This window comes from Cydia fagiglandana, chromosome 6 (assembly GCF_963556715.1).
Source record: "Cydia fagiglandana chromosome 6, ilCydFagi1.1, whole genome shotgun sequence".
Lineage (NCBI taxonomy): Eukaryota > Metazoa > Arthropoda > Insecta > Lepidoptera > Tortricidae > Cydia > Cydia fagiglandana.
In genome coordinates this window covers 896,211-910,832 of record NC_085937.1, presented here as the reverse complement: position 1 = coordinate 910,832, position 14,622 = coordinate 896,211, and the positions used below count along the sequence as shown (strand labels likewise).

Here is a 14,622-nt window from a genome sequence, read left to right as displayed (position 1 = left end):
GTTGTTGGAAATTAATATATTTATTTTCAAGGACAGAGTAAAGAAATTAACAGTTGGACTGTGAAAATTATATTAATATTTATAACATTTAAGGAATTGATCAACACTTTCCTAAGAATGGCTAATAATTTCAAACACACAACTATTAATTTCGCATACTTTCATACTTAAGCTATCAAGAAAATCAAGTCAAATACTTGAAATTAGATTAGATTTTTAGATAGACCTTACAGTCATTCTAATAAGGATGTTCATTCGCATTAGTGAATGTGAGTAAAATAGTTGTGGCAGTTAAGAATCATCCCCTTTTCTTGATACTTCGTTTATTTTTTTTATCTACATCAATTTAATTTCTCTCTTATTCATCGCGCTATACAATATGTGGCATTTTCCACAGTCAAAGTTGCCAGGATGCCCAAGAATAGGTTGTTATTATAATATCATCTATCATCTTACTATCTAAACTGCAAAACGTAATTCAAGACCAAAAAAAGTAAGGCAATGTTGCCACTGCAATCATTTGTTTGTAAAATAGTAAATTCCTTTTGATAAATAAAAGATAATTTATTTATTAGTAATTTTACTCCTACAATTAAAAAAAAGTACATAAATACAAGACACTAGTAAAAAGTGGCAACATTTTCTTACTTTTTTTGGTCTTGAATTACGTTTTGCAGTATAGTCGAAATTGGATAGCTTATACATACACACATAATATGATGTCAACTTGCAATGTTGCATTTTATTTCAAGACTAGCGACCCGCCCCGGCTTCGCACGGGTTACACAAAATCTTAACAAATTATATACCTAAACCTTCCTCAAGAATCACTATTAATTGCTGAAAACCGCTTGAAAATCCGTTCAGTAGTTTTTGAGCTTATCGCGAACATGCACACAGACAGACTGACGCGACAGGGGACTTTGTTTTATAATGTGTAGTTAAGTTGGCTTTACAAAATAATTTAAACTCTAACATAATATAAAAATAAGAGTTACCCAAATATACCGACTGGTCAACAATTTGACATCCATGACATCAATGTTAAGGATTTGGAAATAAATCCTAAACTAAATAAATCTTATTCTAAGTGGCCACTCATTACCTACTTCTTTACACAGAACGAATACCATTTAATTTGGATGGAGAGGAAAATAGGCGCGTATAAACCCTCTCGCTGTCCTGTTACAGTAATAATAATAGTATTCTCGGAGCTGTCGCATTTTAGTAAAAAAATCTGATAGACTGAGTAGTATACTAGCCAATCGAGCTTAAATTTACTTATTTCCAACAATTACTTGTAGCTATCCTATAAAAACTTGGCGCCAACTGTAATCTTCAATGCTAAACAATACCCTACTAAATTTTACCACAATAAACTTACTCAATACCATACAACTTAAGCGTACGATCCATACTAGTGGACGCCAGACACTGCGCGTGCCGACCAAACCGGACTCCCGTCGCCGCCGCCGTGTGCTCATTAAACACCTTCAGCTCCTGCCACTGCCTACACAAGTACACGCGCACATCCGACCCGGCAACCGCCAGGTAAGTTCCACTCTGGTCAAAGCATAACTCCTTAATAGCATAGCCTTCATCCAGCTGTATAGTTTTAAAGTTCTTAAGCTTACGCAAATCCCATAGTTTAACGCAAGCGTCTTCAGCGGCGGTGGCCAAGTAGTAACCGTTCTCGGAGAAGGAGATGGAGGTGACCGGGCCGACGTGGCCGGGGAAGTTGGCCACGTTGCTCTGCTCCTTCAGGTCCCAGATCTTGACTTGGGAGTTCTCTGTGCCGGTGCCGAAGATAAGGCCGTCAGGATGGAACTGGGCTGTGGTTAGGCTGACGCCGGAGGAGTCACCCACCTGGAAAAACATAAATTATATAATCCTCCTGACACAAGAATTATTTTGCTTACTGCCAGGGGTCCGTTTCTCAAAAGCTTGTAACTTGTAATACAAGCGGATGTCACTTTTTGACAGCTTTTGTTAGAAAGGGACTTCCACTTATATTACAAATTACAAGCTTTTGAGAAACAGGTCCTAGGCCCCATCCCTTGCATCAAAACGTATGTTTCATAAAATAAAGATTTTAGAATTAAAATAAATGTTTTTAGAATGGGTAATAAAGACAAACCAATTATAAACAACCATAGACGCACGCACACAAATGCCCGCACGCAAGTCTGTATTTTTGCGTGCGTCTATAACAGAGATACCCAAACCTCTTTGTGGTGAGACTCACTTTACATGTTATTTTTTACTCTAACGTAAATTACGATATGTGCGTGTAGCTCTATATCAGCGGTCGGCAATCTTTTAGCAGCCAAGGGCCACATAGTAGTTAACGGAGGTGACGCGGGCCGTACTTTGTTAATATTTATGACTTTATGAGACATTGTCGTTTGTCACTATTACATATAAAAAAGCCAAGGCGGCTCTCGGGTCGCAAGTGACAGGTCCACGAGCCGCATGCGGCCCGGCCGACCGCTGCTCCATATTATAGAGTTGCCGATGTAAACAGGCCGACTCCCCAGGAACACACAGTATAGGAACCCCTAATCTTCAAGATTACTTTGGATATGGGCGTTGGCGCATACGTACCTTGGTGAGCAACGCGCCGGTGCGTATGTCGGAGAAGGCCCAGTGCTGGTCCGTGGAGGTGGACAGCACGTAGTCGCCGGTGGGATGCAGGGAGAGACCGGTCACGGGGCCGTCGTGAGAGCGCAGGATCACCGTTGTCTGAGATCTGGAAAGGAAATGAGACATGTATTTAGTTTTTTTACAGTGTCACCAAGAAGTTTTGGTGGGTGTTTTACATTTAAGTCGCAGTGGCGGTGTGTCCATAAAAGCCGATTCCCAGCAGCTTGCCTGTATTTGGCCGTTTGAGCAGAGTTGTAGAGGAAATAGTTAAGCCAAATTAGCCCCGGCTTGCCTATGGATATGTTTGACGCGCCGCCAATGCTAAACAGTCTAATTTTTAAGTCTCAAACAAGGCTGAACTCAAAACATCAATAGTCGCAGAACTAGACATTAGGCTAGGCTTTATTATTATACACACTTTTGATGTTCACATCATGTAAACAACGTCTATTCAGTGTTAAACAAGAGATCCATCAAGAGACTTTAGGCAATTGTACTTACGTCGGCACATTCCATACACGGATAGTGTGATCAGGCGAGGCCGTAATAACGGTGTCTTCGTCGGGATGGTAGATCACCCGAGTGACCTGGAGAAAGACAAAAATACAACTTAGTACCATACTCGAAACTCATGCAAGGCCTGTCCAAGGAATGTTAAAGGAGGAAATGAAAGTCTAATTTCTCCTATAGGTTGGTTGTGGAAATGAATCTTCAACATCTTGAATTCCACGGACCCTATAGCGCATCCGAAATGACAAAAATTCTTAAATCCTGTCGTTTTTTGGCTGGCAAATTTAGTCCTTAGGACCTCTGGACCCTCTGGGAGTAGGGGTTTTAATACAACAGCAGGAACCATAATTTCTAATATAATTTCTAATGAATGTTGTGCTTGGTAGTTATTGAAATGTAAATTTAGTACTATAAGTTTAGCATAATATTAAGACACATGTATCCAATTTACATTTTGTTACCTCGCCTTGAAATAAATAAATAAGAACTCACCTTCTTGGTGTGTCCCTTGAGGATGGCCACCACTTGCTCGGTGTCCTTGTTGAAGACGGTGGCGTTGCGATCGTTTCCGCCCGTCAGGATGCGACTGTGATCCGTCGGGTTGATGTCCAGGGCCAGGATACCTGGTACACTGGCCGAGTGGAGACCCTGTGCAAAAAATAAATTGTCAAAATTGATATTTACAAAAGGTAAAGTTTAGAGTATGGACAAATGCCATGTTAACCGGTATTTACGCCAGCACACTAATTTGGCAAAGGTTTCTCGCGGCACATTAGCATCCCATTGGCTGGAACTGCTGTAAGGCAGGTGATGTTGTTCACAATCACTTCTTTCTTTAATGGCGCGGCCACACTCTGGCTACACACGAGTGGTATGGCAGGGCAGTATGGCAGCCGATGACGAGTAACGTGGCCACACTACGTCTCCGCCCACTTCCCATACCACTCGTCGAGTGTGTTGCCGCACAGTAAGGGTTATACTTACAGGATGGCTGGCCACAGTGAGGAAGGCTCGGATCTGGTCGGGCCCCACGAGCCCCTCGGGCACGGTGCGGCCGCGCCGCTTGCGCTCCTGCGTCAGCGCTGTAGCGCGCTCCTGCAGCCGCGCCACCACCTCCGCGGACATGCCCACGGGGGTGGCGCCGCCGCCTGGTGCTGCTGCCTCCGCCTGTAAATGTTTAGGGTGTTAGTCAACCGTGTATGGGACAAAAGGGAATAAATACTTAACGTTTTCATGTTCAATTCAACATATGTGAATGGTATAACAAAATGACTGCCTGAGATCTTAAATCAACTTAATTTGGGACCTGGAACTAAAGCTGCCTTTCCAGTGAGGTGGAGATGAGCAGAGATAAGTTGAGGCATGCGGGAGACAGTGGAGCAGAGAACGCAACCAACGCTATTGGTGGATTCCTGCATGTCTCCTATCATCTCCGCATCAGTAGAAAAGCAGCCTAACTAGTGTTCTAGGACATGAAATAGGCTCTTTCAATTGCGATCACTAAAAATGACAACTGTTACGTGTTAGCCTTATACCATCGAGATAAGGTCTAAAATACACATACCGGGTGTTGAGGTTGCTGAGCAATGCCGGCCTGCGGCTTGAGCGTGGCGAGGGCTTCTCGGGCCGCCGTCACCTCCTTGGTAAGACGTGCTATTACACGACAAGCTGCATCGTGCTGGTACAGGGCGTGAGACAGCTCCTACAAAGTTACATTAGGAGCATTCCATGAAATTGTCTACCATTTGTCCCGTACAAATGCGAATTTTCTGAAGATTTGTAGTTATAACAGTTTCCTTTTCTATGATAAATGGTCAAAAACATGCACAGAAAAATAATTGCCTGTTTTAAATGCCGAAAAAAAGTCGCAACACAGGAAATAAAATGCGTTTGTACAGTCAAGGAATTTAAATTCCGACCCATTTCGTACTTTGTCACAGTGACAATCAATATGAAAGCCGCTAGAGACCTCATACGGTTGTCACTGTGACAAAGTACGAAATGGGTCGGAATTTAAATTCCTTGACTGTACAGGACAGCCCGTGGAATGCTCCATTAATAAAGTGAGAAAAACCACCACAGAAGTGGTATGTTGTAAATACATTAAAAGTGGTTTATCTCTACCTTTGAAAAGTTAATTGTAATGAGCAATGTTCAATGTATAGGTACACAGCTGGAAATGGATAAACCAATAACAAAAAGTAAAAAATAATTGATAGAGAGAGAAATGGGAAACAATAATTAGGATGTTTATATGATAGACATACATACGTCGGGTGACAAGCAAAAGTCACTAACTAACACCATTGAAATTATTGGACAATAAACCGTGTTACAAGTGTAATAAAGTGCATTGTTACTTAATTTTTTTGATAATACTTAGTTGACTTTTGCTTGTCACCCGACGATATGCAGGTGGTCCAAAAATATATTAAAAATTTTTTTGGGTATCCAATTTGTGAGTAAGAAAAGTATTCCTAAAATTTTTTTGTGTATTTATTTTTTTAGACCACCTGTATAAGAAATTAGGTTCAAAATTTGCCATTACACAGACATTGAAATATCCTTAAATAGTCTCTGTTCTCATTCTTGTGTATAAGTCACAGACATAAAATTCCAACATACCTGTCTAGCTGTCTGCAGCTGCTGGCGCTGCGTGAAGGCATGCAGCATGAGGGCATCCCACTCGTCTTGCATGCTCTTCAGTGTGGCCGGGATAGATGTGGCACTCGGAGGCTTTGGTTTCACAATCGGAGGGGCTATCAAGTAATCACATGTTTTTAAAGTACTGAAATAAGTTCAATATCACATATTTATGACAAGACTGTTTGTTTCTCAAAAAATAAATTAAAATCTATTAAGTTCATGGTTTTAAAATAGTATGTAATATGAATGCTATGATTCTTTTAGATTGAAATACTTTTTAAGTAATGGATTTTCATTTTTATAAATATTTCAGTTTGTTAGTGCCATAACCATAGTTATTATGTATTTGTCAAGTTACAGGTTTTTAATAGTGAAGGAAAGAATGTAATATTGGTCTTACAGGGTGGTCAAGCCATTTAGTAAACAGATATTAAACAGTAGTCTGTTTTTTTAATAAAGTACTATAGTTGGTCAAGCAAATCATGTCAGTAGAAAAAGGCGGCATTACTTGAAAAATGTAGGCGCAAAGGAATATTGTCTCATAGACAATTTGAATTTCGCGCTTTTTTCTACTGACAAATTTGCTTGACCATCTATATTCCATACATTTTCTAGGCAAGAAACAAATGAGTGTTCCATACCATCCTCTTTGGACAGTATTTTACAGTAAAAAAACCATACTGCAAATTGGTTTGTACATTATGGTGCATTTAAATTTAGAAATTAGTAGAGGTCAGTGAATATACTATAAAATAAATTAAGTTTACTTTTGATTTCAATAAGATCTTCAACTCGCAGCTCCTTGCCACTGATGGGATCGACACCATTTTCTATGATGTACTTCTCGATGATGCGCTTCTCGAACACGGAGCCCGACGACGGAGAAACCACCGGGACCTCAGGCACCTCATTCGATACTATGAACGAAAGTTAGGTTATAAACTTACAAAAAATATACCTGATATAACAACCAAGCGGCGAATTTGCAAGAAATGTATAAAATCAGTAATTATTATTCATTAATTAACAATAATTACGTATTTAATTTGCTTAAGAGAAGTGAAAAATTAAAGCGTCACCCGGTACGCTGTTGCCTAGAACACTTACTTGCACAGTATAACGCCATTTTATTTCCGTTTTGGGCTACACAAACACAAGATCGTGAAGCACCACGACACGGTAATTGTAGAACTCCTAGGTACTTTTTATTTCAATTTCGTTGATTCGCGTCCTACTATTTGACGAAAGAAAAGAACCACCGGAACTATACCGGAACCACTAAATTTGACAGCTCGACGCACAACGAAAAAAAGCGTGTCGACCCACAGACAACATAGTAATTTAGGTCAAGGTTATCCTTTATAGCAGCAGTTATACCATTGGCTCAAATAATGTGGAAAAGCCATAACAGACAAACGCACCGCACCGCGACCTTGGTGCGGTGTGTTAGTCTGTTACGTCTATAATGGTGGAAGGGCGAAGGTCAGGATCTGAATCAGTCTGAATAAAAAGTTACTTTAAAATGTATTTGTTAAAATCTTTATATTCTTTTTCAAGTTTATTATCCTTTATTTTACTCTTTGCTTCAAATGCTCAGTTAGATCGATGTTTATGCACGGTAAACTTATCATTCAAAATCGCGTTTTATAAATAGCTGAATCCTTATTGATTTCAACATGCATGACACTAATTTCGTAATATAAGTCCCGCTTTAATGACACAACTGTGTTTGCTGAACTTGCTGTCTGACTTGAGAGTCCAAAAATATAATAAAAAAAAACCTAGATAAGGTTTAGTTTTGCCACTATAATTTAAATTGGTCACCGGTCACTTACCGTAATATTGGGACATATCTTTCATCTGCGGTCGCCGATTACTTGTGAATACAGTAAAACAACACTTTTCTTTCACATTTTATTGTTGAACAACAGTTTAGAATAGCGTATGCCACCGGAAATGGCACCTTCCTTAACACTACACTGTTTTCTGTAAAAACATTACACTATTTAATGTAACTTTGTACATGGCCACCGGTACAAATAGCAAGATTAATTTACTTTTTACAGATTTAACAAAATGTCAACAATCATTTGTTAATCAATCATACAGTTATCTGAATGCATGTGTAAAATACATACAGTTTTGAGACATCGATAAAAACAGGGACAATACCAAAAAATATTTTAGATGAAATATTAGAAACTACACTTAATGACATATTTATTTACATTGATATAAAATGATCTCCATCATTTCCAAAAGGAAAATAGTGAATGTACGAACAAAATATATAATACTCCTTTCATATATATAAAATATTAAGATTTGTCCATTGTATGCAAACTAGTATACAAATGTTTTATTAAGCTGAATATAAGGAAAAGGCAAAACTTTTGAGCATACCTTTAATAAGTGAAATGTATCCCACAAAAACTCGACAGATTGTATGGGAGCGGCTAATAACGGCGGGTTTGTGTGGCTCTTAAACCAGGGGTGTATGTTTTCGCCAATATATAGCGCTCGTCCCTTTCTGACCCGCAGATATTGCGTAAACACGAGAGAGATGAACACTAAAATACATAAAACAGTGATTATAGTACATAGGTACGCTCAAAAATAATATACCCTGCAGAAACTTAACCTAAGAAATATTCTATAATATAAATTATTAAAACAACTAAAATCATGCATTATTAAACCTACAGTTGACTGATACGAATCTCTATAATTAATTCTAAAACAGAAAACTGTCAGCAACTAAAACATTATTTATTTCTATTGAGAACATACCTAAATCATAAATTGCACATTAGTATTTCTTATAGGAATAAAAAATAATAAGTTCATAATTTAAAATATTAAACTTGCTCTCACTTTCCGTGGATTTTTTTAGATAATTTCATAAAAATAAACGTTGATTACATCTTTTACAGAACATTGATTTTTATTGAACTACGCTTGATCCAGCAGGTCCAATAGACCTAACATCGAAAAGCGAAATCAGCTAAGGTCTATACGGATAAGTGAGGCTGGCCTTCACACCGCGACTTGCAACTTTAATTGAGTGATAAATGTATGAACTCGCACTCGTACTAACACTAATCAATGTGTAAACAAACAGGCCCAATGTGAAGGCCAGCCACACTTACCTGTAGAGCCCTTATCTGCATCTCTTTCGTTTGAAAGTTCGAATTTAATGCAAGCGAAAGAGATAGACATAGACTATTTCGAACATCGACAGGGCAGGGCTATAACCGCGAAAATCGAAGTTCGTAAATTGCGGGCATTTTTCTCTGTCACTCTAATTACGCCTTCATTGGACTAAATGAGAAAGATCCCCGCTATTTACGAATTTCTGTTTTCGCGGTAGCCCCTCAGGATCGCCGCAGTCCTAACATGGTTGCATTTATCGCCGTTAGCATTCATCCCGTTCTAGATTAAGATGCAAGAACGAGACAAAAGCTACGTAAGCGTTAAATTTATACAGCTCACAACCTCAAATTTTAAAGCCAATGAATCCATTTGCGCTACCAATAACAAGCTTAGAGTCGTATTCCGTTTGTACAATTTCTTAGTCCAATATGCACTGCGTCTCATTCTCTCACTAAGCAAAATGTGAGACACAAATACACATTGGATTGCATTGGATAAAGATATTGGACAGACGGAATACTACCCTTACGAACAATATTGTCCCTTTCGAAATCCATTATTAAATACAAAAATAAAAGTGAACTTTCTTAATAACTTACATAGTATGTACAATGAATATCAGACAATACCAGTCTCAGACGGGTTTTCAAAAATCGTGTTATTTTCCAAGTACATATTCAACAACGAACACAATTTTAGTACTTTTCTAATACTTTGAAAAATAACACGATTAAATTTCGAGACATTTCATTTTACTTCATCGAAGCAAAATATGAAGTATCATACTTCTTTGAGTACCTACAAATAACTTAAGTATTTCATCAGTTAATAGTCCATTCTGAGGTATGTACAGTCACCTGCAATAATATCTTACACAACGAAGGCAGCATAAATATCTGACACGATCTTATTTGTAGAGCCATAAGAGCGTGTCACATATTTTTGCGGCGTTCGAAGAGTAAGATATTATTGCAGGTGACTGTACACATATGGCAGGGAAACAACTCTTGGCCATACATCATGAAATGAAATAAAGGTTCACAAATTAATCACTGTAGGTTTATTTCAGACCCTAAAGTCGAAAAAAAATCTTGCCCTATACAAATGTAATTTGGCCAAATGTATAATACTGTTAACTTTTTACGCGATTTTGGGGTTGGTTTTAGTAAATTTCGTTCAGTATGACCAAAAATTTCTCTGTGGCCAAGGTCCAAAGGTTAACAAAAATTCCCTTAAGTGTGCCACAAGTTGTCCCTGTGTCACGTAAATGTTTCATTCCTGGATATTGAATAGGAGCAAAGAGGATTTCATACTGGCGAGTGAGCGTTGTATGAAACCATATCAGTGTGGTTCAGCATGAATGTCACGTCACGGCGTCCATTTATGCACTTTAATAGATTTACCGTGAGTACGTGTGGCGGGTCGGCCTGACGTCCTTACATTGTTAAGGAAGCGTAGGGTCTTTTTCATGTGATGGCGCGCCGTAACTGCCGAACGGCGCCGTAGACCTGTAAAAACATTAAAAATGTATGAATTGTCAATAGTGATATAAATAAATAAGAAATATTTTTTATTTAACTGAATGGGTTAGGGTAGCCACCGAGCGGATGCTAGAAGAGCGCGGACGCGGTAGGTCCAGACGGAGATGGCGGGAGGACCGGAGCGGGCGCCACGTCGGGAGTCGGGGAAGATAAGGGGAGAGGCCTTCGTCCAGCAGGGGGACACCATTATAGGCTAGCAAAAAAAACCGGCCAAATGCGAGTCAGACTCACGTTTCTAGGGTTCCGTACATAAGTCCGACTCACGCTTGACTGCACATTTCTAATAGGTTTTCCTGTCATCTATAGGTAAAGAACTATTTTGTGTATTTTTTTCAAAATTTTAGACCCAGTAGTTTCGGAGATAAAGGGGGGAATGGTCATTATTAAATAAATAAATAAATTTTTCGGTTATTTTCTTAAATAACTTCGAACCTAAGTATCTTAAAATTATAAAATAAATATGTCCATCTTTGGGTCACCAATTTACATATGTGTACCAAATTCCAACTTTATTGGTCCAGTAGTTTCCGAGAAAATAGGCTGTGACAGACGGACAGACGCACGAGTGATCTTATAAGGGTTCCGTTTTTTCCTTTTGAGGTACGGAACCCAAAAAAACGTGTATGTGTTGGCAACGCTCATTAGAAAAGTGTACGTACCTTGACGGCGGGTCCCAGCCGTATGTGCAGGCAGGCGACCAGCTCCTCGCACGACGCCATCAGCAGCTCGCGCCCCGCCAGCCGCGCCGCCCGAGCAGCCGCCCCGGCCGCCGCTCCACCCACGCGCGCCACCAGCATGCCCACCTCCTCCTGTATGTACCTTGACGGCGGGTCCCAGCCGTATGTGCAGGCAGGCGACCAGCTCCTCGCACGACGCCATCAGCAGCTCCCTCCCGGCCAGCCGCGCCGCCCGAGCAGCCGCCCCGGCCGCCGCTCCACCCACGCGCGCCACCAGCATGCCCACCTCCTCCTATTAACCGAACACGATGTTGTACTGATGCAATCATTCATCACTCAGTGCCAGTTGCACCAACCACATTTGACAGACTGATCAACGTCAGCTGGCGCGCCCCGGCGCTTTACTATGAAGCTTTCCATACATAAAAATTTAGCGAACTCTTTAACGATACCAACAGTTTGGTGCAACCGACCCTCAAAGAGTTAAAGCAGCGGTCGGCAACAGGCGGCCCGCGAACCTCTCGCTTGTGACGCGCGAGCCCTTCTGGCTATTTTGTATGTAATACTGTCAAACGAAACGACAATGTCTGACAAAGTCACACACAATAACAAAATGCGACCTGCGCCAACTTCCTTACCTACTGTGTGGCCCTTGACCGCTAAAAGGTTGCCGCCCGCCGGGTTAAAGTGCTATCTAGTTACTGTGAGGGGGCAGATGATGGAACCTCACATGGGATGGTGGAAATTAAACGCAGGATCCAGGACGACGGTGGGTACTTGTTTATTTAAATAAAAAGGCACCTCTAACAATACAGGTCAAGGAGGCAGTTACACATATGTATAAAAGCACTTTCTCGTAAATACTTACCCCCTTATTCATAAACGTTTACTAAAGTTGACAAGCCGATAATAATCGTTTGTCCCTTTCCGACGTATTGGTATGATGGAAAAAGGGACAAATGATTATTATCGGCTTGTTAACTTTAGTAAACGTTTATGAATAAGGGGGTTAGACATTACTAAAAACTTACAATTAATGTGCCTTTGAGATGTGGGTATAAATCCGGAGTATTAGGTAATCGTGGACACTATTCACTGCACTTTTCATATTGTATAAACTATTTAGATCACAATTACAATAAAATAAACTTTAGAAAACTATGTTGGATAGGAAGTACAGTCCATTAAAATAAAACTATGTTTATCGATCGAAGTTTTGGATCGAACTGAAATAGTATGAAGGTTGATAGTGTAACGTTTCATTATACGCACCTAAGAGTCACCATAGAACATACCTGCGTCCATATATCGGGGCGGCTGGGCAGCTGCAGCGCGGCGACGTGGCGGTGCACGTCGGGGCGCAGCTCGCGCGGCGCGCGCGGCTCGCGGCGGCGCGCGCGCCAGCGCCGGCTGCTGGCGGCGGTGCTGCTCGATATTGACTCCTCATCGGAGGCCTACAAGTTCATGTACAATTTTAGCACGCGACCTGCCACCTAACACAAAGCTTAGACAACCTCGCTGACTCCAAAACTTGTCTGCCCTAATGAAGTTGGCAACTGTCAAAGGTTTGCATAGATGGCGCCATCATAGCTTGCCCCTTTTTCTATGAGATTTGGCTTTAAAAGCTGGCATCCAGGGCATTAAAAAAACAAAAATTTGACACAATTCTAGGGATTGACAGGGCAAGCTATGATGGCGCCATCTGCTTAATACTTCGTCCGACCAACCCCATTTGCCGGCCAATATTTGAACGATCTGTCATTTTAGTATAAAATTAGTACAAAAACAGGATGATTGTATAATAGTTTATGCAACCGAACGTAATTTAATATATAGTCAGCACAGCAATTAATTTAGCACCCCTGCATACACATTTATATGCAGCTATTAGTTTGGCACCTCTGCTTACACATTTGTATGCAGGGGTGCTCTAATAGATTTCCTGACTGTACGTGACGACAGAACATATTTTAATATCTGGTATATAAATCTTAAATCAAGTAAAATACATAAAAAGTATTCAAAATAATCAACTTACTGGATCAGCTTTCGAGACTTCTTCCACTCTCTTATGTTTTGGAGGTCTTCCTCTTGTAGGTCTAAAACAAGAACAAATCAATAAGTAACAAATATACACTTTCATTATAACATATACAATATACAGGGTGTTTGGTACATCGTTTGCCAAATTAAAACGGCAGATAGGTTGAATCATTTGCTATCTGCTCATGTCTAGAAAAAAAATTGGCCATGTTTTTTTTTACTACTGCTCAAGTAAAAATTTGAAATTTACGAAAAACTGCCATAGAACTAAAAAAAAATGAGCGCAAATTTAAAAAATTCTAGGCCTGGGAAGATAGCAAATGACTCTGCCGTTTTAATTTGGCAAACGACGTACCAAATACCCTGTATATGTTTATACAATATTGTATGTTTATGTATTTTTTAATTTGGATCCCACAAATTGTAAGGCGTCATGGTAGACCTCGTCGGAGAAGACTGGTGGGAGACCTCTGAGGATAGGGATACGTGGAAGAATAAGAGGGAGGCCGTTGCCCAACAGTGGGACAACATAGGCTCATGTTGGGTAAATATTTTTTTAATTAAATCAAATATAATTAGATGACATACTTCTCTTTAGGTGTGTGCGTGTCGCTGGTGGGAGTGAGTGTTTCAGCCGTTTTCGGAGGGCGCCCGAGGGGCCTGCAACAATAATTACATAATTAGTACTAATTATTCGCTAGTCATGCTGCGGTTGAAGGTCAAGTTATAAATACATGGTTTCGAGATTTCACCTTGACATTAATATGTTTTGAAACGAGTCCTATTAGATTGTTTGTAGTTATTGGTAGCAATAATTCAGATGATATTTAGATATCAGTATCAGTTCAAGTTTATGTTGTTCCATAAATTGCATACAATTTTCCGGGGTTATCCCTTAAATTTTACGGGGTTCCCCTTTTAATTCTCCTCTCCCTTTCAATATAAAAAATGTGAACTTTTTTGTTATTTATCCCGCCATCGTCGACGAGGTTTGCCGAGTTCCCAGTTTGAACTATTGGGACAAATAATGTATAGTTATTTTGATTCACAAGCACGGCACGCGGCATCCATGATTAGTCCAGTGCTTCGATTGCTTTTTGGACTTTTGAGCAGAGCCCAGAACCGGTTTTTTCTTCGTACAAAAAATAACGGAATTATTACGTTAAATGAATCTAATAATATAAAGTTGTTACCTAAATACATGATTCAGTCCTACGTAAAGAGCATAAAGAATTAAAAATATTGGGTTACTTCTGGTTTACAAAAAACCGGTTTCGAGCCCAGCCTCTGAGCTTCCGTTAAAGACCAAGTCTGAACCGATAGAGCCTACGTTTGAATCACAGGGATAGGTCTCCTCTTATTAGGTGTGTCACGGACCAATGGGCGTTGGTGAAATTCTTAAAACAAAT

General features: G+C 39.9%; 2 protein-coding genes across 2 annotated transcripts in view; both read right to left on the bottom strand.

Moving 5' to 3' along the window:
* Position 1: 1 nt before the first annotated feature.
* LOC134664909 (pre-mRNA-processing factor 19) lies at positions 2-7,060 on the bottom strand. The gene is made up of 9 exons (XM_063521621.1): positions 6,907-7,060; positions 6,567-6,716; positions 5,779-5,912; positions 4,718-4,855; positions 4,138-4,320; positions 3,646-3,801; positions 3,145-3,230; positions 2,605-2,749; positions 2-1,866 (listed from the first exon to the last, which is right to left on the bottom strand). The coding sequence occupies exons 1-9, from the start codon at positions 6,923-6,925 to the stop codon at positions 1,381-1,383; spliced, it is 1,497 nt and encodes a 498-aa protein (XP_063377691.1). The 5' UTR covers positions 6,926-7,060; the 3' UTR covers positions 2-1,380.
* Positions 7,061-7,699: 639 nt separating this feature from the next.
* Positions 7,700-14,622, bottom strand: part of LOC134664907 (uncharacterized) — a 28,888-nt gene continuing 21,965 nt past the window's right edge. Inside the window, exons 9-13 of the mRNA XM_063521618.1 lie at positions 13,802-13,873; positions 13,209-13,269; positions 12,466-12,624; positions 11,313-11,462; positions 7,700-10,460 (exon numbers count right to left, since the gene is read on the bottom strand). Coding sequence (XP_063377688.1) covers positions 10,419-10,460; positions 11,313-11,462; positions 12,466-12,624; positions 13,209-13,269; positions 13,802-13,873 — 484 coding nt within the window. The 3' untranslated portion in view covers positions 7,700-10,418. The remainder of the gene's footprint in view (positions 10,461-11,312; positions 11,463-12,465; positions 12,625-13,208; positions 13,270-13,801; positions 13,874-14,622) is intronic.

What these genes read in the sequence shown, in the direction of transcription:
- LOC134664909 (XM_063521621.1), bottom strand. An exon ending in TCACTGTGGCCAGCCATCCT is followed by an intron (nt 3,802 to 4,137) that starts GTAAGTATAACC and finishes TTTTTTGCACAG; the next exon opens with GGTCTCCACTCGGCCAGTGT. An exon ending in CGTGTATGGAATGTGCCGAC is followed by an intron (nt 2,750 to 3,144) that starts GTAAGTACAATT and finishes TTTCCTTTCCAG; the next exon opens with ATCTCAGACAACGGTGATCC.